The 25,416-nt window shown below is 42.0% G+C and overlaps 1 protein-coding gene across 7 annotated transcripts in view; it reads left to right on the top strand.

The window, feature by feature from the left end:
* Nucleotides 1–25,416, top strand: part of MAP2K5 (mitogen-activated protein kinase kinase 5) — a 126,065-nt gene that overhangs the window by 64,664 nt on the left and 35,985 nt on the right. For 3 of the 7 annotated variants that reach the window (XR_014504579.1, XM_083412139.1, XM_083412142.1), the window contains exons 17-18: nt 11,668–11,697; nt 20,896–20,949. The exons of 2 other annotated variants lie outside the window; for them this stretch is intronic. Coding sequence is in view for 3 of the 5 variants with exons in the window: in XM_083412139.1 (XP_083268265.1) it covers nt 11,668–11,697; nt 20,896–20,949 (84 nt within the window). In the remaining 2 variants the exon portion in view is untranslated. The remainder of the gene's footprint in view (nt 1–11,667; nt 11,698–20,895; nt 20,950–25,416) is intronic. 2 more of the 7 variants (XR_014504581.1, XM_083412140.1) reach the window with 1 other exon arrangement.

Genomic DNA, 25,416 nt, shown 5'->3' on the forward strand with positions numbered 1-25,416 from the left:
GAGCCTTTGGAAAGTTGCTGCCAGGCTGAGTAAATGGTACTTGGCTGAATGGACCAGTTGTTTGACATGGTATTAGGCAGCATCACATGATCAAGCCTCCCTAAGTTACAGTTCACTCTGACAAGCCCACAGTAGGGGACTTCTGGTTTGGAGGGTGTTAATTCCTTGGAGATGCAAGTCCTGGCCCAGTACAGGTTGAAAATTAAGCCTTTCACAATTTATTTCCCAATAAATCCTACTACTATTACTAGCCACGATGGCTGTGTACTGTCTCTGCTATCAGAAGCAACATCCCTCTGAATTCTGGTTGCTGGGGAGGAACAAGTGGGGAGAGCTTTTTTGCACTCAGGTTCTCCCTGGGGCATCTGGGTGGCCACTGAAGGAACAGAATGTCAGACACCAGTCTGCTCCAGCTAGACTTTTCTTATACCCTTAACGTTAGTTTGGGGAAGGCTGCTTTATCTCCATGGGAAATGTTTTGGTGGAAGTGGCTGGCCTTTCTTGAAATGTTCTTGCTTTGAAAACTGAAGCATGAGGATTGGTGGGTTTTCCCCCTTTCCTGGTACTATTAAAAAAGATAAATTGGACAGCAACGAGCGAGGCATGAGGCATCTCTTGGGACCTAGTTATGAGTCCTGTAATATTGTGCTGGGTCCACTGTTGTCTCCTCTGTGTTGTAAAACCTCCCCAGAGCTTTTTGCAACAATTGTTAAGGGTGTTTTGTTTGAGCTTCTTCCCCATGTTGACATTTCTGTCTGGACACCAGAAAGTGGCATTTTTCTAGTACATACCATGCAGGCGCAGGGTGACAAAACAGCTTATGGTCTCACACTGAAAAGTGTTACACAAATCATTATTATTAGTTATCTTCAGCATTGTTATCAATAACAATGTAATCTAGGAATGCCCTTGTGTCCATCACTGGCTCTCCATGTCTTAAAACAATGCAACCCTCAGTACTGCAGTGGTAGATCACATGTTTTGCATGCAGAAGGTCCCATATTCAATTTCCAGGTAAAACTGGAACCCTGGAATACTCCTTCCCGAAATCCTGGAGAGCCTTGCTGCTAGAGTCATTATGCCCAGGGCCGGATTTAGGTTTGATGAGGCCCTAAGCTACTGAAGGTGATGGGGCCCTTTATATGTCCAGCTGTCCTTTGTCAACAACAAATTGTCGCTGTTTTTTGTGTTGAATATATGACGCGGGTGGCGCTGTGGGTTAAACCACAGAGCCTAGGACTTACCGATCAGAAGGTTGGCGGTTTGAATCCCCGCGACGGGGTGAGCTCCCGTTGCTCGATCCCTGCTCCTGCCAACCTAGCAGTTCAAAATCACGTCAAAGTGCAAGTAGATAAATAGGTATCACTCCAGCGGGAAGGTAAAAGGCATTTCCGTGCGCTGCTCTGGTTCGCCAGAAGCGGCTTAGTCATGCTGGCCACATGACCTGGAAGCTGTACGCCGGCTCCCTTGGCCAATAAAGCGAGATGAGCGCCGCAACCCCAGAGTCGGCCACGACTGGGCCCTTTACCTTTACCTATATGCTATATGGTAATTTATGGACTTAATAGGTATCTAAAGCTATTTTGTTTTTTATCTTATATTTTGGAAATGTACATCCATGTTTTTTTCCTTTAAATATTTTTGGGGGGCCCAAGAGAATGGGGCCCTAAGCTAAAGCTTGTTTAGCTTACACGTAAATCCGGCACTGATTATGCCCACCTTTCAGATTTCCAGTGCCAGGCAAAGAGAGCTTGCACTGTAGAGATGCAGTCCTATCTGCTTCCATAGAAAGTCATGGCCAGTGGTTGCTTTCAGTTCACTGTTGGAAATTCAAGCTGTCTTGTCACTCCCCTTTTAATTCTGTGTCTGCTTCTGCAAGATAGAAGGTCAGTATTAACTAATCCCATTTAGAGTGGCATTATTTCCCCATTCTTTCTTTGAAGATTTTAAGTAGTTGTTAATTGAACACATTAGATGGATCTGGGCACATTTCAGTACCTACGGTATGATTTGTTTTAAATTGCTTTAACTATTTTCCATGCCACATTTCCAACCTTCCTTAGACTTTTTTTTTTGAACCAAACACTATTTTATAACCAACTATCCAAGGAACCAGATAGTGATTTGATGGCTGCAAGTCACTCCATTATGGTAACAAGCAGACCAAAACAATTGACTTACAGCTTTAAAAATATATATTAATAATATAAGCTGTTGGTGCCTTGTGCCTCAAGAGAAATCTCTTAGTTCACATCAGCCTTTGCCGACCTGGTGCCCTCTGGACGTTTTGGATGACAACTCCAATCAGTCCCAGCCAACACAGCTGTGCTTGCTGAAGCAGATGGGAGTTGTAGGTTTAAACATCTGGAGGGCACCAGATTGCCAAAAGCTAGTCTACGTCCAACCATAGAGCCTTTCAAACAGATCTCCAGAGCCTCTGAGTCTTTTATTATCCTTCCAGGACCTTCTCTCCCTGACCCCAACTCCTTTCTCATCCATATGCAGTTGCTGCTGACTCCAGTTCTGTCCAATTTCCGAATTAATACTATGCACGTCCACAAAACCACCTTGATAGGCAAAGGCACTCAAAGGGTATCTTCTCCAGAAGTGATATTACAATCTCCAGAACCTGTTTCTTGAGAGAGAAATAGTGTCTTCTGAATGGGAACTTGGTTCTGATGCCAGATTTTGCATGTGTTAGGTAAGAATGAACACAAGCTCTGTTGGAAGCAGAATGGACTGTGTCTTTCTGTTTAGGCTGCTAACAGAAGGTTGTTTTGTAGAGCTGGTACTTTCCCCATATGACGCTCTGAGCTGGTCTGACAGCTGGCAAAGAAAAGAAAATATCATTTCTTTCTCTTTTACAGTCAATTGTTTTGTATTACTTTGAATTATTGAAGGGCATATCTCTTACTTATTGAGTTAATGCAGGTGGCCCCCTGTTGTTCCTTTGGACTATTTCTGGATACACAAGCTAACTTTTTGGTCTTTATTGGGTATTGTTGTTTGCTTGCTTGCTTTGCTTTGCTTTGCTTTTTACCACCATTGATCATGCCTCCCCAGCCTGGAAATCTAGTTTCTTCTTATTTATGTAGAGGTGAACTGCCGGCAGCAAGGGTAGCCAGCATGGTGCCCTCCAGGTGTTTTGGACTACCAATCCCATCCTCTTTGATCACTTGTCATGCTGAGTGGGGCTGTTGGGAGTCATAGTCCAGAACATCTAGAGGACACCATGTTGGCCACCCTGGGCTACAATAACAATACAAACGGTGGCATATAAAATGACATTAAACTATTGATTAAAAATTGTCTTCACTGAACCTTGGTGCCTCTTAAGAAAATCTTAGAGGAAATGAGCAACTACTTCTGGAAGTAGTTTTTCTCATCCTTAGTGGCGAAATTAGACTTCTCTGAAGTATGCATAAAGAATTGGGGGGGGGGGAGGAGAGCTCTGTTTAAAAAAAATTGAGACGCAGAGAGTTTGAGATGAGTAAAGCTTTTAGATATTAGAAGTGGACACGATAGACATGTAGCTTGTGTGTTCTTTGTCTGTAGTAATTGAAGTTAGGGAAAATTTTAAGGGTGAATTCAGCACCTTGCTAGGGAGATGCAGACCTGCAAGTTTTGTTCATGCATACTGAGTGTGTAAATTTTACTGAATGTGTTGTTGTCTTACCTTTTGTTAAATTCTTGCTTTGTGATGGTTTGTTGACTGGTTAAAAAATAAACAAATCCAACATAAAATATTATAAAACTCTAAATTTAAACATAAAAATTGTTTGGCATTTGCATGGCTCTGTAACTGTTGTCATGAGAAGTTTTACATTGTTTGGTTACTTGTGAATCTCAAGAGGAAGAATATTGCAGAGCTAGCTTCTCTGTTTGCCTTTATCTAGGCTTGCCACACAGATGGTAGGCTAAAGAGGGCGCTCTTGGTTGACCATGGAGACTCTGTAGAGGCGGAGCGGAGGCTGTTGAGCTATGTAGAGGTCAAGTCATGTAGGATTTGGCAGCTGAAAACCAGCCCTTTTAAAACATTCAGGTGACTATAGAACTGTAGTTTCCACTGGTTCCATGTACACTGGTCTTGGAGATGTGCACACTGGGAGACAGGCTGATGCATATGGACCAATTGAATTTTGTAATCAGTGGTGTGGTGTGTAAGAAACAGACCATTCTAGTTCTTCCCTTGTGATTTTTGCTAAACAAAGGTCGTTTGTTGAAAGCAACTTCTCCATTGTCACAACAAAAGCTGATGTCCAGCATTTGTGGTGGTTTTCGTGGGGGTAGAATTGGAAGTAAAGGTTCCACTGCCCAAGGCCTGGGTCATGAATTAATAATTGCCTCCTCCGTGGCGGGTGAGGCCCATCAGCAAAGCTGGGAACGAAGAAGTTGCCTTGCAGAGTGCTATCAATCACCCAGTGACCATAACTTCTAGTAATTAGTGTATTTTATGGGCCTCTGCTTCCGAGGCTTGGAAGCGCATATGCTCCAGTCACAGTGAAACTTAGCCAGAGTAATATTCCAGAATGATTTATCCGCTTGCTGCGCTGGGAGGTAACCCTATATTAGGGGAAGATTGTGAACTAAGCTGCAATAAAGTGTAAGTTTAGGTAAAGTTTGCCCAGGTTGAGACCTCAATGCATCATTTCTTTTCCGGCATTCATTGCTCGGCGACAGTAGGCAGGCTTTGTGCTGAGGAAATAAATAACGCAATTATGTGAACAGAGAGGTGTACGAGCAATGAAAGAAATATGTATGTGGTCTTCCTACAAATCCATCTCTAAACAAAACTCGGATTCTGAAACTCAACTAATTAGCCATCTTTATTGCTACTCAAGCTCCTTTTTTGTTACAGAAGTGCCTAAGGCAAACCAGCGTACAAAGGGATTAGCACCCTGCTCTTGGCAGTCCTATCCTGCCAAATTTGCAGCAGGCTGGGAGCTCAAGCCCCATCTCCCTTCACACTCTCCCCCAATAAGAGAAGCTGGGAGAGTTGGGAAGGAGCAGAACTGGGGTGGCGTGTCCTGTCTCATCACCTCTGCACCTCCAAAGCCTCCCTTACCTGAGTCTTGCAGCAGCGCCTGCAAAAAGTGGCCCTGACAGCAGCACTTTCTGGTGAGATCTCACAAGATCTTGGCAGAAGCCACTGCTGCCACCGCTTCTCAGCCAGGGGCAGAAGGAGTGTCTCCTCTTGGTGTTCCACCGCCTGATGCAGCTGCCTCAGCCCACCTCACGGGCAGGCTGGCTCTGAGCAGGACTGTGTCTGATTTGCCAGCAGGACCTTGCACTTTACAATTCCATTTCTTTGCATTTCCACATCATTTATTATTTCTACAGCACCATCAGTGTGCCTGGTGCTAGACAGAGTGCTAGAGGATGGCTTTCTGCTCCAGGTTGCTTACAATCTCAAATACGACTCAGGGGCAGATAGACAAAGGGGAGGGAAGTAGAAGCAGAACTAAACATGGACACTACAAAAGACTGTGAGAAGTGCAGCACTGCAAGAAAAGGGAGCTGGTTTAGATTGGCCTTTGAGCTAATCCAGAAGAGCTCTTCTTACGTTGTTCTGTGGCTCTCCAGATGTTTATGGACTATACATCTCATCATCGCTGGCCTTTGGCCATTGAGATTGGCACTAATGGGAATTGGAGTCCAAAACAACTGGAGAACTACTGGGGGAGTGGGCTATGCAGAGCACCCAAAGCCTTAGCCTCTAGACACCAGGAATTCCTCTCCAGGACTGGAATTAAATACATTGATTTCAACTTGCCAGCCAAACTTGAAGCTGGACGTCTCTCATCTCAGGTAGATCCCAGGCTTTACATCAGGAACAGCCTTTTCAAAAACGGAGCATCCGTACCTAAAGTAATTGGGTGAGTGTATGCAGAATTTAGCAGCATTGGGTGATTCTTTTTGATTTATAAGGCTTTAGTGAAAGTGAATTAAACTTGGGGTTTAATCTCTTTTGTCTGGAGGTCCCAGAGGGCATGTTTCTTGCTTGGTCTGATGGCCTTTCTCCCTAGCCTAGGTGCAGCCTCCAACAGACGTGTCATTTCATCTGTCTCTGTTACTCGGGCTCATGGCCCTCTGCAGGGGTCGCACATTCCACAAGTTATCAGCTAATGGTCTTGTACATTAAAAATGGAAGCTTCCTCCGCTCAGTGGCCTTGCCTTGCTTTGTTTCTAAGCCCCAGACACTTTGGAGTGCAGCTGCGAACTATAGGCAGAAGATTAAATTAATTTGTAACTCTCCCCCCCTTTTTTTCTTTTGGACCTGTGTTACTAAATCCTTCTCATTTAATTGAAACCCTATTTCAAGGTGGTTTGCGTCTCTTGTTCTTTGTTGCCAATTTAACCTCCAAAGCACTTTAACATGAGTAAATTGCGGTTATATCCTCCTGGATTCTTTTTTAAACTGAGCAATAAGAGGACAGTGGAATTGGTATAGGTAGGAAGGAAAAACGATAGGGCTTCTTCTTGCAGTATTTAATATTTATCAGGGTCTTTGTCAGTGGAATGTTAAGGCGATTTTAAACCTTGAATCTAGAAATCTACAAATTGGTCTCGGAAATGAAATCTTACCATGTGAGTTTCAGGTAATCCAGTTGTTATGTCTGGGTTTGTTTGGTCTGTTGTTGTTTTTTTAAAAAAAGTTTCCAATGTCTGAATGTTCCAAACTGTCGGCTGCTTTCCTCTAAATTGAGGGTTTAACTGCAGTGCACAATCTAAATGCAAAATCTTGAGATGGAAATTTAATTGTGTAAAATGTGCACAAAGTAATTAAGAACAAATTTTAGAACATTTCAGACTATAAAGTTCTTCTTTAGCTCGATCACAAGCAGTATCGTAAGTGCTTATTTTCAATTTGCAGTTATGCTGAGAAACATGGAATGCAACTAAATAAAGCCATCCTGTGCTCTTCAGTATAACTGTAAATTAAAAAGCCAAACAAACTTGCAAGTCGCACAGAGTAATTTAAAGAAGGGTGGGCAGGAGACTTTATAGCATCATTGTCCTTAAAAACAATATTCAGCATGCCCTTGCCTCAGTGGCTTTCTGCTTACATTAGTGTCAGGACTCAAGCCTGCAGTGGATCTTGAACTTGCCATTTGAGGGATGTTAAGCTGGGATTTAATGAGTACATTGCTACCCAGAACTAGTCAAAGGTGGAATTGCAACAAGACCACCTTGGGGTACCTCTTGCTGCCAGTAGACCAGAGAAGGCAGGTGATGCTCCCAGACCTCTGAAAAAACGTTGATGACTGGCTTGCTTGCATATGAATGTATGAAGCTGCCTTATATTGCACCAGATCATTGGTCCATCCAGTTCAGCATTGTCTCCTCCAGCAGCCACACCTCTCCAGAGTGTCAAGCTGAGGCACGTCTTTCTCGGCCATGCTTCCCTAGGATGCTGGAAATTGAACTTAGCTCTTCATGAAATGCAAAGTGTGTTCTCTAATACTGAACTGCTGTTGCATGTGTTCCTCTAAGTGCCCCTCAGTCTGTGCCTTCCCCCAGCAGCTGAATGCACCTTGGAAGGTCGCTATAACTGAAGGTATGTTGAAAGTTTCATGGTAGGATAGAAAGATGTGTATTCTGTTTGACCCCTCCTCCTGAAGAAATCCAGGGAAACAAACACATTCACAGTAAAAAATATTTTATTTTTTAAAAAAAAGCATTCTAAAAGCAGTTACAGTTAAAAGTCAAAAACCAATTAAAAACATGATCTCATCCAGTGATCTCAGGGTTGCCAGGAACAGTATCCTTCAGACACCACTTGCCTGCGTAAAGAAGAATGTTTTCAAGTTCTTTGTAAAATTCAGATACACCTCACCAGGGGTTGTGTAAATAGGAAGTCACCACTGAAAAGCAGCATGTTGTTCAGTCGTTTAGTTGTGTCCAACTCTTCGTGACCCCATGAACCAGAGCATGCCAGGCCCTCCTGTCTTTCACTGCCTCCTGCAGTTTGGTCAAACTCATGTTTGTATCTTTGAGAACGCTGTCCAACCATCTCGTCCTCTGTCGTCCCCTTCTTGTGTCCTCACATCAGGGTCTTTTCCAGGGAGTCTTCTCTTCTCATGAGGTGGCCAAAGTACTGGAGCCTCAGCTTCACGATCTGTCCTTCCAGTGAGCACTCAGGGCTGATTTCCTTCAGAATGGAGAGGTTTGATCTTCTTGCAGTCCATGGGACTCTCAAGAGTCTCCTCCAGCACCATAATTCAAAAGCACCCATTATACCAGGGGTGTGGAATCTGCGGCCTTCCCTCTGTTGTTGGACTACAGTCCCATCATCTGTGACCATTGGCCATGTTGCCTGGGACTGATGAGGATTGGAGTCCAACAGCTACTGGGCTGGCTGGGGGACAGTTGCCCCATCCTTGGTTTATACTATTCTGTGAATGTTAAAGCTTTTAGTGTTACCTCCTTTCACTATTCTTAATCATGGACATAACAAATAACTTCACACTTATCTTTGTCATTCAATTCTCCTAGCAAGTCACTGAGGCATCATGCCCTGATTTAGAGATTCATTTGAATCTTAGATGCTGCCTTATACAGAATCAGCCCAGTTCTGTCTGTTTCCACTGGTGTTGGCTCTCCAAGGAGTTAGGTTGAGAGAGATCTTTTCCAACCCTGCCAACCCAACAGCGAGGGCAAGTGGTTGAATCTGGGGCCTTATGCATGCAAATCACATGCTCCACTACTGAGCATAGCTCCTTTGCAAGATGGTCAGGGCAGCCCCAGCTGCATAAGCGATGGCTTAGGAGTGGTCATGTTTGGGTGACGGGGGTGACAAGGAAGCTGATCACACTGTTAAGAGGTGGATCTCCTGGTACGTTGGAGAGGATGCTGGAACTGCACAGGAGTGGTACCTCAGAGCCACTGTGACGCTGCAATGGATCAGATACTGTGGTGTAGCAGCTTGAGGATGGCAAAATTTAATCTCCTACCTGTTGCATATGTTTTAGGGCTGTTAGAAATGAACTTGCATCTACAGAGCTCACTTGGTCACTGCCCGCTTTCCATAACTCCAAGATTTGTCTCAGCTCAGCATGCTCAGGGGTCTTGCATTTCAGGAATAAAATTACTAAGGCAGGGCTTGGTTTTGTTTATCCTTTGCAGGGAATGCTTGGCATTTTGTCAAATGTGTCCTTTACTTTTCTGCATAATCCACAGAATGTGAAGTCTAGACCTCTTCATAGGACCATCTTGAGCATGTGCCTCAAGGAGGAACTATGGGAAGCCAGTGTGTTCAGAAGTGACATTTTGGATGAAAATGTAGTAGGCGATGAATTTAAATAAGCAAGCGTGTTGTATAATCGAGATTCAAATAAGGAGGGTTCCACTGTGTTGAGGCACCGATCTATTAACTTGTCAAGCCAGGAGGATTCAAAAGCTAAGAGGGCTAATGGGAATATGTTCCCAAAACTGCGATGGAACGGGTTGACTTTTCTGATTGACTGTCTTAAGTTGTGTGCTTTTATCTTTTCAATTTTCCTCTCGGGATTATATATCATTTTATGTTCAAATGGCTTCTGTTGTATGGAGGCAATTCTCCTGTTGGCAAAGCCCTAATCTGTTTGTTTTCATGGTTGGGTTTTGTTTTGTGTGTTTTTTGGCTTTTATGCTTTAGCTGTTGGCCTATTTATAAATCTAAATCTACATACAGAGGTCATTGGTTGGTTGAACTTAAAACCATTTTACTCAGTAAATTTAATTAAGAAAATACAGTGCAACTCATAAGCAAATGAGTTTTTTCCTAGTTTTAAACCAAACCATCCTCTTGAGTGCTGATTGCCTTGCTCGACCCCTGGTGATACTGAAACAGGCAAAATTAAAAAGGACATTAAAGCTTCATTAAATCTGAAACACATTTAGTACAGTGACATATCTGCAGGCTATTTCGGGGAAGATTACAGGCTCTTTTGTGAGTTTCTTAATTTATAATACCTTGACAATCTTGGAGAGGGGGGAGGACTCTGCTTAGCCCAGTAGAACAATGGTTCTTGAATTGGGTTTCTTGCTGCTTGGGTGCTGCTCCCTCTTCACAGTTGAAGCAAATCCCAACAGAGGGGCTTGTGTTTAAAATAAATAAATTATAGTCAAGACTTGTTTGCATTCTATATGCAAAAATAACAATTTCTATACTGATGAAACCCAATTCTGTATTCAGAATAAATTATATTTGCATAAATGTGCTTAATTTGTATAAGCATGCCTCTTTTGTATTAATTTGCATAACATTTAAGGGTCTTGATGTTGTGCTGGATGTTGAACTGCATTTTGTGTGCAGGCATGTTCACGCTTCTGGCAAGGAAGTTTTAGACCAAAAATATCATTTTTATGAGGGTGCTGGTTTTGAATTCTTACTCACTGTGTATCCAAAGGATCAGTGCAGATTGCAATGTAGTATGCTTCCTCTTTTAAAACAACCCTTTAAGGCAATCTAGAAAGCCATCTAATGAAATGTATATGCCAAAACCATCTAATGAAATGTATATGCTTTCCCACATCCAACACCCTAATTGCTACTCTACACAAACCCAGTGAACATCTGTGGAAGAGCATCAGTGAAGTATTCTGTTGTGAAAAATGAGGAGTCAAAACCACCCTGGCTTGGAATGGTGAGGCCTGGACGGTGGAGCTGTATGAGCTGCTCTGGGCCTTGTGCATCCTTTTTGGAGTGACAGCATATGGCCTCTGAAAGGACCGAAAAGACTCAGAGCCCCACAGAACTGGGCTGTGCCTGAGTGGCCCACAGGGAGGGAGCAATCACTTCTCTTGGATTTGGTACCCTTTGGCACCCTTTAAGGGCTCTTCAATCCTTAGAGCCATGATGGAAAGACAAACTCTTCCCCGTGGCTTATGAATGACGTGAAGATTTTAATCTGTGTTACCTACAGTGGGCAGAGACCCAAAGGCTGGTGCTTCTTCCTTGTTAGTTAACATGGAGCACAATGTTGTGGTCTCATGAGGGTTGCATTTCAAAACCAGAAAGGGCCTCAGTTACAGCTTCCGCTCTTGACACTCTTCACATCAACACAATACATTTAAAGCATTATTGTCCCACTTTAACAGTCATGACTTCCCCCAAAGAATCCTGGGAGGCCCAGTTTGTTAGCGTTACTGAGAATTGTTAGGAGAGCCCCCACTCACAGCTACAATGCCCAGCACCCTTAACAAACTATGGTGCACAGGAATCATTCATTTTGAGTGTGGGGGGGGGGGGGGAGCCATGGCTGTTAAAGTGGGACAGTGATGCTTTCAATGTATTGTGAGAATATGACCAGTGTCCACACTCTGGCGTCTTGGGTGCTTTCTCCATGCTATTCACTTCACACTGTTTTCTCTCTTCATCCAAATACATTGAATTAGGATTGGGGGTATCAGAGGTGGGCAGGGTTGGTGGGTGGGTAGGCCGCCAGATGTATTAACAGACCTCTTCTTCTGTGTGATTGTCTGTTCTAAATATAGCTGTTCTCCATGTTTAGAGGTTATTTTTGCTTCAGCGTCTCCTCGTTCTATCTCTGTCCATTTTACATGCAATGCTGTACTGATTTTTTTAGTTATTCTCCCCCTCTTCTTCCTCTCTCTTCCCCCCTCCTTTTCCTCAACCCCTAATGCAAATCTCTCTAACTAGACAAATATTATTTCCTTTCCCAGCTTGCTCTCGGGAGGTTCCCGTATCCTCAGGTAAGAATGTTCATTATCACTGACTGCCACTGTGGCGTTCATTCCTATGTATGAAGTTGCAGAGAGCAATTGTGAGCCTTGCAACCAGGTTCATATAAATCTGCCCTCTTAAATCTAACGGTAATATCTGCAGAGTTGTCCAAAACTACCATTGATCTCATTCTGTTTTTAAACTCCAGGTTTATTTGATGTATTTGAGGCTATTAAATGAGTTCAGCAATGTGTTGTGGAGTGGGGGGTATAAAGCCTTGCATCACTCCAGTTGTTTGGACAGAATGATTAGAACTTTTTAATGCAAATCTTATTTTTTTTGGGGGGGAGAGATGTGGGGTGTCTGTCGTTAAACTGACTTGGTACAGGGTGGGGGAAGTGTTGACTGAGGCTGGGATCTTTAAAAGTATGAGTTTGCTTTAAGTAAATTGCAACGTGCTGTTGGGAAAGGGATACTCCTGCAAATGCAATGTTAATCCCAGCAATTGTCTATGGCAATTACTGATGCCAGATGAACCCCAACAACTAGGCTAATGGCCGCTGTCCAGGTAGGCTAGTGACTGAGAGCCAGACTCCTGGTCATATTGCCTTCTGATATTTAGGTAGTGGAAATGTTCTTGCACATTAGCAATGCATGGGAGAAAAAAATTCAGTGTAAACCTCTTTTTAAGTTGCAGTCTTCACTCCACATCTGCATCTGCATTGGAACTTTTTAGAATTGTTTTATATGCAACTGGTTTCAATAGGTTTTACACATTCCTTGTTTTATACTTGTAACTGTATTATATTATTATATTATATTATATTATATTATATTAACATTAACATTAATTATGTTATATATTATCTTATCATTGTGTATTTTATTGTGGTGACCTGCCCTAGGTCCTTGTGGTGAAGGGCTGATAAGACATCTAATAAGATAAATAAGCAGAGTGATCATATTGCTGCCTGTGCCTCAAGTGAAACAAGGTGATGTCTTAGCAATCACAAAGTGATCTGAAAAAGGAGCTCTTCTCCACATAGATTATAAGACCTGTGCCTAAGGCTCATCTGACTATTGATGTGCAATGTTGTATGAGTATAATGCAAATATCTACATGCTATGTGTATTTCTGAAGCATTCAACCCATCAGCGCGTTACTGACTAACCCTTGTTCAGAAGTTGATTTGTTTAAAAGGGCTTTGGTGATACTTTGATTCAATATGGGTTGAGCCATTCATGACTCTGTGTATGTCCAACATGGAGCGTCTAAAAAGTTTTCACTTTGTGCTGGAAAAATCTGGTGAACCTACCCTTTTTTGACCTGCCAATACATCTGAGGCCTTGTTCTCATTGGGGTGGTAAAATGATGTCAGTCCTGAACCATGTCAGACTACAGACATGGGGGGTGGGGGGGGTACCTGCTCTTCTATTCAGTTTACATAGAAAGCAGCATGTCTGGGAGATGTTGAAGACAAAGGGTCTAGTCTTTCCATGTAGGGTTGTTTGCTTATTATCTTAACTTGAGTCAAAACCAATAATACTACACCTGAACTCAGGCGGGAAATATCCTTAGACTTCCCTGGAAACTATTGTTAAGGCACTGCTGTTTGAGAAGCTGTGAGCCACCACTCCCACCCCCAATAGCGTATACGCTTGTTGAATATACTCTATAAAAATATCAAAAGGAGAAGAGAAAGTCTCCAGTACGCTAGTCAGCTGTCCCTTTCTGGCTGTATTTCTTTGCAAATACCTGTCATGACAAATGGATGACAGGAGTTCAAGGGGTGGGAGGAAGACCTGCTGTTATTCTTGCTGGAAAAGTGTTGAAGGATTATGTCCTTGTCCTTGAAGAATTATGCCCATGCAGCAATATGAGTTATTTGGAGTGTTCTTCCTCATTTTTAATTATTTATTTATTTTGGCTTTTTTGTTTCATGGACATGGGGTAGAAATCACCCGCAACATCACCTGTATATTCTGCATCAAAATGGATGGGGGCTGTGCGCAATCAGTTGGGATCTCTTACACAGCTCTGAGTCATTTTAGTGATCCACGTGCAGGACCCATTCCCTGGTGGATTGTACCCATTTTTCCTAAAGTCTTGGTTGATACAGGCCAAAGTGCCTGGAGGCATGTCTGATTTAAAGCTGGTGTTGGTCTGTGCTCTTTAAGCATCTATTAACTTGCTATTATTATGCAAATAACACATTCTAATTTATGCATGGTTAGATTATGCAGATGCCTCACCACCGTGGTTATTGAATAATAGAAAGAGATTTTGTCTTTTCCTTGTGTTTAGGAGCACTTATTTACTTTTTTTTAAAAAAAACAAACCAACTTCTTCTTAACCATTTTATGGACTTTAAAAGAGTCAGCAGATGCACCATCTGTTCTTCTTCTTAAACTGGTGGTGGCCGAGAAATATTTAAACAGGTGGTGGTCTGATCCTGGAGCAAATTGTACAGCAGAGCTACATCTCACCTAACCATAGCAACATGAAGTATGATCCTGTGGACCCAAACCCAGTCCATGGTGCAGCAATTCGCAGGGAGGGTGACAGGTGAAAGCAAGTTCCTGTGCACATTATGTCAGCTAGATGCGCAGCTATCTCAGAAATAGTCTCCAGAAATAAATATATATGTAGAAACATCTGTGGGGGAGGAATGAATGTTCAGAAGTGTATTTGTTGCAGGTGAATAGCAAAAAGTGGTTAACATGAAAACGTACCAAAATCAGTTGATCATGGAGGAAGCATGGAACATATTTGCCTGTTTCACCCTTCCACTAATGCATTTTGATAGTCATTATAAGTAATTCCTAAGTTAACCCCCTCTGACAAACAACATAGTTGTTTCAACATATCAGCATATATTTTTGACTCCCAAGATTGCCTTCAAATCATTTGAATTCTGCCTTCTGGGTTAGTGTAAGCCACTGAAACATTTCACTCAAAGAAGCAGAATTGGCCCCCCAGACCAATAATGCTGGTCACCCCTGCTTAAGTTCCTGCCTTTGCAGAAATTCCACTATGGGCTATCTATAAGGTCAGCCATTCCTTGTCACCATTTTTTCAGGCCATCATGCTTTCAGGCCATATATCCTTCTGCTATATTTTGTTGCATTGTGTGTATGTGTTGTCTTCTCAGTTCCTCCCAGATTGGGGCAGGAGGACTCAGAGGCATTTTGGGATCAGTATGGACGTTGTAAATTGGGAATCTTGTCTTCCTTCACTGAAAGCAAAACACCTGGAGGCATAACAGCCTGTGCGAAATGTGGAACAGCTCCTGCTGGTTTCAACAGGGGACTTGCAAAAAAAAAAAATAGTTTCCTAGTGAGTGTTTCCTACTGAATATTTTTTATCTTATGTACAATATTCTTATAGATGCGAAACAACTGCTTATGCAAGTCACATGAGAAGCTTGTAGGTGCTTTCAGGACTTTGGTTTTGATGAATGGTGAATGTTATTTGTATTTTTCATTTGCAGTTCACTTGCAAATGTGTCAATTTGCAGAGAAAACATTTAAATGTTGTGATAATTAGACCAGCCACTGCTGTTACCAGGTGTTTACACAAACAAACTCTCAGGTTTGATCAATCCAGCAAGTTCTTGATTCACTTAATGTTTTTATTAACTTACTATTGTGATGAGAACCACTTATTTGCTGTTTAGGGGGCAGAAATCTCTAAGAAGCTATAGAGTACAATCTCTTAGAAACATGAAATCCTTTTCAAAGCCTGAGGTATTTTCTATCAAAAGAAATAATTTAAAGGAATGTTCTTATCTTGATGTATGTATAAATATATACAAATACTGGGGTGAAGTTCATGACTTTAAGCCAACACTCCATGACAATAAATGACTTTTTCTGTGAGTTCAAACATTAAACCAAAATACTTTCTTCCAAGTTAGTCGTCCCCCCCAAAAAACCCAACAACAACTGCATTTAGATGTATGTTTGTGTATATCTGTGAGTCTTTTAAAAGTTCTAAATACCTTAATGCTGATTTGGAGGCATTTTCTGATTCTGTGTGGAAAGAATTGTCGAACTGAAATACAGTGCAGTACAGTTTCTTCTTCCAGATATTCAGCTTGCCCTGATTTAAACAGAAGGCAGAGACATGCTTAACAGTACAAAAATGCAGAGAAATGCAGGCAGTTGCCACTGTCAAGTAGTCACTGCTTGTGTTCCAAGTTAGGGGCAGCAAGGAGAAGTCCATTGCAGAAGTGTTCTAAGGCAACACTTGAAAACTGAAGGATTCTGAGAAATGTATTTAAACTAGTCCTCCTGGATCTGGCTAAAACCCCTTTTACCTATTTTTGGATACACTTGCAGATCTTTGTTAATAAATTACATCAAAATGACTTGAAGTTTGGAAGGGGGAATGCTCCCCCCCTCCTATTCTAAAAAAAAAAAATCTGAGCAAATAGTGCCCCTGGTATTGTAAAGCTTTGAATGTTTTCACACCCCATTAATTTATTACTTCTCCTTCTTCATCTTTAAATTTCATTTCCCCCCCTCCCCCCTCAAAAAAATCCAGCTCCCTGCTGCTTGTGAGATTTCCATCTTGTTGTTAATTTTCTCTGCTCCATATGGAGCACCAGACATTTCACCTGGAGGCTGTACTAGATTTTTCTGTAGTGATCGTGCTTCCGGAGGGCAGAACTGTCATTTCAGGTTCCTGGTGCATCTGTCTGTGCCAGCCTTCTTTCTCCTCTCCCCCCACCCCCACCCCTTTTCACTGGCACAGGAGAGTGTGAATAACAAATTGGGCGCACCTGAGATTTGGAGTGTGTGTGCGCGCACGTGTGCATGTTGAATCTGTGCAACTTGCAAGCAGATTACTTTAGGGCTGAGAGGATCTAAGCAGTTCTTGATGTGGCCAAGTTTGTGCACTCACCTTCTGTTTGGGCTTGGCTTGAGGAATGCAACCCTGAACACAGGCAAGCGTTGGAGGTGGGAGGGAGGGAGGAGAGAGAGAGAGGAGTAAATATTTCATCCTGCCTTGTCATTGATTAGAAAAGAGCCTTTAATTTCATCTCACCCCATGTTGCGATTAATTTGCATTCTTTGTCAGAAGTTAATGGAGTTTTTTATGGTTCAGTCTGAAATCCTTGAAGACATCAGTGAGTTGATCTGATGTTTATACAACCGCCAGCAGAATTTTTTTTTTGCCTTTGATTGATGGTGAGCTTGATGTTTATTCCAAACGGCTTTTAAAGCTGTTTTTAAGAATTATTTGAATAAAATGCAAGCGAGATATTGTTATAACGAGCAAGATTATCTGTTAAAAATCTGTTTCAAATAAGGAGTATGATAAGGAGGGGAGGGAAGGGGGAGAGGAAACCCCAAAAAGAGGAGGCAGTAGTGGCAAGTGGTGAAGATGCCTTTTCAACAAATGTTCACCTAGCAAGCGCTGAAACGGGTTATTACAAAACTGCAACGGTGAGACTGATGGAGGTGATATTTAGTGGGAGCTTTCTGTTCAAAAGGGGACAACTTTGGGGGCCAACGTGTTTTTTCCCTTTTCTATAATGGCTAATCAAGTCACCAGATTTGAAAACTTGGCTGCTTCCCATTTCTTCTGCCAGCCCTTTCCTGCCTGGCTTTTGCCAACGGTTTGATGAAGTGTTGCTGTCTTGTTCCTAACTCAAAGGGACAAGACTGTTAGGCCAGTTAGCTCAACAAAATGATGACATATTGCTTCTCTCCGGGTAGAGGCACCCAGCGCGATGGAAACAAAAGTGAATAATAGAGAATGTTAAAGAGCAAGATTGAACATGCTCTTCTTTTGGGTTGATTTTATAAAGGAAGGCAGCAGTCCAAAACATTATTAATGGGGGTGGGGTGAGGTAAAAATCCTGCATTGGATCAGTTCTCATGAGTTACCCTGATCCAGGACCCCATATGGGTTCTGGTGTTTCGGCAAAGCTGTTCAGAGGTGAGAGCATCTCTAGACAGGCACAAAATATTCACAGAAGGATGCAGTTAGGTAGCAGCCCTTCCTAATGAGTTTAGTATTCTGTCCTCTATACTTGGACAGTCACTGGATTGGGGCAACTGTTTTTGCCTAATTTTGTATACAAGCAAGCCCACCACTTCTGCACATTTAACTTGTGCACAATCAGCTTTATAAAGGGGCAAAAAAAAATATTTTTTAAGGGGCAGAAAGGGGGCGGGGTTCCAGGAAAATGACTTTGGCACAACGGGTTTTGAACACAACGGGTTTCGACTAGACACAATTTTGGCTTTAGGCGTGATCCCCGGAACGCAACCTCTGCATAAGTTGTGGACTTACTGTATTACACTGTCACTCTGTGGCATCATTTTGCTAAGGTCAGCAAACCTCAAGGCATTTGAAACTCACAATATTTGCTGTGTATTTATTTATCTTTGAATCATTTTGACTTAACTAATTAATATTCCTAAAATTGCTAACTGCCTTAGTGGTTAGCTGCCTTAGGCATCCCCAGCTTTGTGGAAAGAGAAGGTAGGGATATAAATATTAGTTTTAGTTTTTACCCTTGACGTGTCATAAATAGGTGCACACTGCATGAGAGTATACAGCAGAAGATAAGAAGCAAAAACTTTGTGGGAAAGTCGTAACTTTCCTTTGGTTCAGCAGTGCCTGTCCAATCCTTGTTGGCCACCTCTCTCTTCCCAGTTGCCATTGAGGGTGTCTCTTGGATGAAATGTCATGAGTTGTTGCCTTTCATTTATGAGAGGCACTTAGAGTAGGGGGGAATCAACTTGATGAACTGTGTTTCTCCCTCCAGGAGGGCCACAGCATTTCTTGCCCCACTACCAAGCCCCACAGGTGCGCCAGTGTGTCTAGAGAGAGTGCCATCTTCCTCACTCACTGCATTGTTGGGCACAGTCTTCTGATTATCAGAGAGGAGTCTGCAGGCTCTGATATTCTTGGGAAGGGCTTCTGCACCCTCAGCTTCTAGATAGCGGTGTAAGTCTGCCTGGAATTGCCAAATGAAAGGGAGCCACAGGGAGGCATGTGGTGAGGTAAGAATTCAGCCAGCGGAAAAGTAATTTGTAAACAAAGCTCAAGGTGACCCACCCCCCTTTATAATCTAGCCCTTCTCTCCCTGTTGCAATGGAGAATATTTGTAAATGCATCTCGGTTACTCATTCAAAAGCCTTTTTTCCCCTTCCAGGGGAGAAAAAAATATTTTGTTTCAGCAAATTCCTCCTTCATTATGATTCCTGCTAGTGCAATTGAATTGTGGGTCAAAGAGCTCTTCATCCAAGGACTTCCATTTAAAAGCAATTCATTTATTTGCTGCATCTTAAAGGGCTGAATAATTGGCTGGTTTTAATTGAAGCTGTTGCTTTCTGCTCCTTGATATTAGTAAGGTCCAAGGTTCTTTCTCTTATATGTAATCCATAATATTGACCAAGTTTGGCCTGTTTTCATTTCAACGCAAGAGCCACTTGTCAAAGAAGGAGAGGGGAAAAACAGCAACAACATGATTTTTTTTTTAACTTGAGTGCATGGAAAAGCTGTTTTGCAGGGTTTTCTTTTTCATTTGACAGAAGTGTCATTTAAGCATTCATTTATTTTGTGAGACTAAATTGATGAGCGGCAGCAGTTGGTTTCAGAATAAGAGTGAAACTCTGGTGTCATCAGCATACATTACAATATTGAACCATTTAAAAGACATTAAACACTGTTCACATGTTAATACCAAAGTGGTGCTGTTTTCTGTGCTGAATTATAATCAAAGATCTTTAAGATCATATTTTATTATATGTAATATTTCTCTGTCTTTATAGTATATGGTTCTCTTTGCAGAATACATGGGAAGAAATCTGCTATTTGCTTTTTAATATTCCAGGGGGATAACTTTAAGTTGATTTGACAGCTGCTATTATTATCCTATGGCTGTAGAAATCCTATACACATATAGATTTTCCTGCTCTTATTAGACATCTTATATTTGTGCCAAAAACATAATTCTTGGGGATATTGACTTTTTATTTGGCAATGGATATCTGCTTTCATACATACACATTCTGTGAGACCGTGGAAGACTAGCTAAGTAATTAAATATAGATCACATCTTTTAGACCACTTTACAACTGAAACCAAATAATAATGTTGTGCGGCAATATCTTCTTCCATCTATGCTATCCCGGAAACACAGAAATGGGGAGCTTAATTCTTTGGAATGAAGAATTGAACTAGTATTGTCTTTGACCCAAATATTATTTATAGAGGGAAATGGAATGTTTTAACATATAAGGCAGTTTAATCTTTAGAATTCAGAAATTGCTCAGATCTTGAGGAAAAAATAAGGTGCAACAGATACTTTCAAAATAAGATTCTCCTGATACCTCTTTTTGCTGCTGTCTTTTCATTCTTTTGTTAAGCTTCAATAAGTTTTTACTATTCTGATGGGAGCCGCCCTGAGTGGTTGGGGAAACCCAGTCAGATGGGTGGGGTATAAATAATAATATTATTATTTATTATTAATTACTCTACTAGCATGAACAGCTAAATAGCTACGGAAAATGCAGATTTGTTAGTCAATATAAGAAGAGGCTTTCTCCAGCAAAGGCTCCAATGCCAGGGATGGAGATAAAGAGGAAATGGGAACTGTGGCAAGTGTCAACTAATGGAAGGAGGCATTCACCTGAGTTTCTTGCTTGAGCATGGGCTATAAAGCAGAAAGAGGTAGCAGAGGTCTTCCTTGTCACTTCTGTTGAAAATATCTCTATAGAGACAGAACTATTCAAAAGCAACTTTTCAAAATAAAGGCATAAATTCCCTGTAACCTATTCTCCCCCCAAACAGGAACATACAGAAAATAGGTTTTACTGAGCACCCTGTCTAGCTTGCCAGTACCTTGGAGTTTATAGAATATTATACTTTATTCTTTGCTTGTTTTGTATGTTTACATACAAATTGCATTTCCAAATTTGGTCCCCCAGCATTACAAACAGGAAAGAATTAATTAATTGTTGGCATCATTTTGTAGTATGCATATACAGAATCAAAGAATTGTAGATTTGAAGGGGACACGAGTCCAACCCCCTGCAATGCAGGAAACTTTTGCCCAATGAGGGGCTTGAACCCAGGACCCTGTGATTAAGAGTCTCACACTCTACCAACTGAGCTTGTAGAGCTTTAAAGTTTTCCAAGTACTTCATGTACAATATTGAGGTAATGATTGTAAGGTAGGGTGCTAAGATGTATCTCCATATTGCAGGGGCGGACGCTGAACATCAAAGAGCATGGTGAGCCAAGTGAGTTCGTGGTACAGGTGAGGTTGGAACCAAAGTCTTCCAGGTTCACAGCTCAGTCCCTTAACCACAGCACGAAACTGCAATGCAGATGAGAAAGAGTGGAGGCCACAGTGAGTCACTGCTAGGAGCTCTTTAGCCTTCTAGGAAAATTATGCTCTAGCAGAGTTTCTGGTACAGCCTCTGGAGAAGACGGCATGTAAAATCCCCCTCCATAATAAATCTTGCCATGTGGGGCAGTAGGATTGGACCATCAGAGCTTCCAAGACCAACTTGTCCCGTGGTCATGTGGGGCAGAGGGAGAGGGCTCAAACTGTGTAGCATTTTATATTGACTTTAAAAAAATTTATTTCAGTATGTAATAAAATCATATTCTTTGCTTTTTCGTGAACTGTGTGCAAAGGTAGCAGTCCCAGCTATACAGCTGTTTTATCTTTCCAGAGATGTGCCAGTGTTGTGGACTGTAAACAACATTGTTTTACAGTGAAAAATATGTCTAATATAAGTACAGCTTGAGCAGCTTGCCATTGAGGGTCTGGGAAAAATATAGCTGTAGCACTTAGATATTCTAGCAGAGTTAAGAGATTAAGAGGAAACACAGCCGTACAAACAAAATTACCTGGAGTGGTAGATCACCATAAACAACATGCAGCTTTTTAAAGTGTATTCATAGTATTTCAGAGGCAAAAAAGCAGAGCAGCTCTACTTAATGGAGAAAAGACTAAAGTTACAATGATATTGCATCAAGACATCAGTGAAATAGCTGTCTGTCATTCTCAGTAGTGGCATTAAGAAGTAACTGAAGGTCTTAGGAAATTTGAATCAGTACTGGCTAATGGGCACAGGTATATTGATGCAGAATTTCTGAAATTGCAGTGTAATACCTCAGTTGAGCAATAGCATGCACTCAGTGTGTCTTCCTACTGAAAAGGATGACATGAGTGTAAAGCTAAAAGTAAAACAACCACAAAAAGACAGCACCAACAAAAAAAGAACCTGAAGGAGAATTTATTGGTCAAATGCCCTGCCCAACATGTTCCGACAAATGTCTTCTTCAGGGGCAACAATTACAAGCTGTCCTATTTCAAAAGGTGCTTCAGAGTTATAGTTCATGCTGCATGTTCCTCCAAAGCACCTTTTGAAATGGGAGACCTGTAATTGTCCCCCCTCAAGAAAACATTTGTCTCCTTCAGCAGCAGTTTCTGAGGTCCACCCCCCCCCCGCCTCCCTCACTCTCTCGTATTTATATAAAGCTGTCAAGTTATTAAAAAGCCAGGAATTCTATGTGTGTCGTTGGTGCTTAGTGGTAGCAATAAGAGCATTTGCAAGGATTACTTCCCCCAGTTTTTGTGTACAGTCCCACGCTATTTTACAATCTTCCATGGCCGGCAGCTGAGATTGTTCATGGAATTAGGTCAATTTACGCTTTTCCCATGGAGGCAGTTACACCCTTCTCATGGCAACTGATCCATGCTTCTTGATAGCGGTACTTGTACAATGGTAGCAATATGCATAAACCAAGAGCCACCAATGCAGCACCCACAAGCACCAGTGTGCCAGCAGTAGATCCTATGGCACCTGTGAAAGGTCTCAGTAAATTTCCCCTCAAAATGTACAGTGCATGAGAGATGTTTGCTGTTCCTGCTCATTTCCTGTTTACAGTTGCTCAGCCTCTCCTACATTGAACATGTCTCCTTAAACATGCCCACATTTCACTGGATACCAGGATTGGATACCCTTCCCACTTCTAAACAGCAGAGAGGTGAAAAGAGCTGCTTTCTGCAGTGAATGATTGGGGTGCATGCCTGCACCATTTTGTGTCCCTGTCTCTCTCCCCAATATTTCAAATGTGGCGGCCATTTTGTTGTGCCATGCCTCGGCTGCAGCCATTTTGTGACCCACAGCACTTTCTCAAAACTCTGCTTGGACACTTAGCCTCATGAAGACTGTTTTCATCATTCCTCTTAATGGAGTCAGTCTCTAGGAAGGAACTGTGGATCATCAGATCTCATGGCCCAAAAGAGGATATTCTGCAACAGAAGGGATCTGTTCAACCTTCTAAAAACCTCCACAGCTGGGAGTTCCACAACTGTGCTGAGCAACTTATTCCACTGCTGAGGTTTAGACATGGACACCTCCACTGGCAGGGCTCATCCAGGACTGACTTTGAGATCTGTTGCACCCTAAAGTGAGAATCATATCTCTAGGACTCCCATGTATGCAACATAAGGAAGATTTGCAAATGATGAGCACAGTGGGGGATTTTTCTTATGCTTTAGTATTGTAATTTCACTTATAGCGATGTCATGTAGTATGAGTATGGAAATGGCTCCTTCCATTGTGGGCAACAAGTCTTGCCAACGTTACTTGGTGCAGCTTGGCTGGCCAGCCCCTAACATACTCCAGTTCCCCGGCCATGAGTAGCTTAGGCCATTTGGATAGAATCCAGTATTTCAAGGGTTGTGCTTATTCTATATCTCATCCTCCCTGATATGTGGAGTTGGAACCTAGAACCTCTCTTCATTTGCTGAACAATGACAACAAAGAGTATTGTGGCACCTTAAAGACTAACAAATGTCTTGTGGCATAAGCTTTTGCAGTCTGAAGCCCATTTTGTCAGGTGCATGGAGTGAAATCTTAGCTGGCAGAAAATTCCAAGGTGGGAGATAAATGGCAATGAGATAAAAAATACAGTCTCTGATAATTAGGGTGTAGATAAAGGTTCAGTAAGCACATTTGGCGAAATGTGCCGCAAAAGTTTGTGCTGTAATAAATTTCTTCATTTTTAAGATGCTGCAATACCCTTTGTTGTTTCTGCTGCAAGAGACTAACCTGGCTGCCTCTCTGGAACATTTGTATAATAGAGTCTTTTCCCAAAGGTTTTAGTCAACTGTCCTTTATAAATCCTAGCGTCTTATGCCCACAACCTCCTCCTCTGCTTCCTGCGAATAGAATCCTGTCACCCTGTTCTGCTCATCAAGCCAGTAGACTCAAGTTGAGCTCAGCCTGGCTTCAGACAAGTACATAGTTCAACAGGACTTGTGGTTTTCCTTCACTTCCCCCCTTACTTCCGCCTCATCCCATCTCGTGCCCTACTTCTATCAAGGCTTCCCCATTACGGCAGGAAGAAAAACCCTCCTTCATAAACCCAATTAGCTGTCATTTTACTGGTAAATATTCAATTCAGGTTGTCGGCCAGATATTTTGCCCCCTGTAATGTAAACAGCATATTGTGTTATGCAGGATCATAATAGCTCTAAATGGTATGTAGCTGAAAATAAATATAGATACAGCACTCTCCCCTTGCAGTTTGTGTTGCTTACTCTGCCCCCACCTGCCCACCCCTCGATGCGGGCTATGCCATGCATATGTTGTCTCTGATCAGAACAACATGCGCACACTTTGCCCTCTTTAGAGAGGAACGTGTGGTTCTTTGAAGGCACGGTTTTAAACAGATGGGGATGTTAACTGCACCAGATTGCAAGCTCACGGAAGGTGTTGCTGCTCAAGAGAAGTGAAGCAGTATACTCTCCCCTGTGACTTCTGGCAAGCGCAAAGTGCCCACCTTCCTCAGGATTATGGCTCATAAAGTGCAGAACCCCGGGAAGTTCTCGCATGCACTTACGTGCTGCACATTCCCGTGCAAGGAGGTATCTGTCAAAAACACTGGTAACTTCCTGCCCTATCCTGCCATGATGGGGTAGTGATTAGATTAAGACTGGGAAGACCCAGCTTCAAATCCCCATTCAGCCATAAAGCTAATTGGGTAACCTTGGGCCAGTCACCTCTCTGCCTAACCTACCTCACAGGGTTGTTGTGGATATAAAATGGAGAGTGGGGAACTATATACAGTGCCTTGAATGCCTTGGAGGAAAGCCAGGATAAAAATGTAATAAATATTGTTGTTTCTTTACCATCAACCTCTTCTATTAAATGAAATCTTTTGCTGCTGCTGTAGAATGTACTTTATGCTAACAGCACCCTAGGGGCATTGAAGTACCCCAAAAGAGAGTTTATAATTGGCTTTATGTGGTATCTGGAGGTGTAGGGACGTATAGAGCACTGATATTTTAATCTTATAGATGACTGGAGGAGATCTATTTTGCTGTGTTTAATGCACAGGTGATACTTTTTTAACAGGCCATATTTATAGGTGATGTCCCAAATTACCTGTATGTGTTTTATTTTTATGGTTTAGGTGTTCAGACGTAATAATGCTGGGCTTATTTGTTAGAAATTCTGGTAAATAAAATGAATTTCCACTAGTATGCTTGGTGCAAGATTGCACATTGTTTCCTTGTATATTTTCTAAGGGATTTTCCCTATCACCAGAGAATTATGAACGTTTCCATTTTCCTTTGCTGGAAATAACCATAAGGATGAAAGATACAAGAGAACCCTGATAATGGCACAACCAGAAGCAAATACATACACTGTTGTGGGCGTTGTATATGTCTGTGACCTTTTACTACTTTTGTGAACAATTT

Source organism: Podarcis tiliguerta (genome assembly GCF_965153285.1).
Source record: "Podarcis tiliguerta genome assembly, chromosome: 14".
In the NCBI taxonomy this organism is placed as follows: domain Eukaryota; kingdom Metazoa; phylum Chordata; class Lepidosauria; order Squamata; family Lacertidae; genus Podarcis; species Podarcis tiliguerta.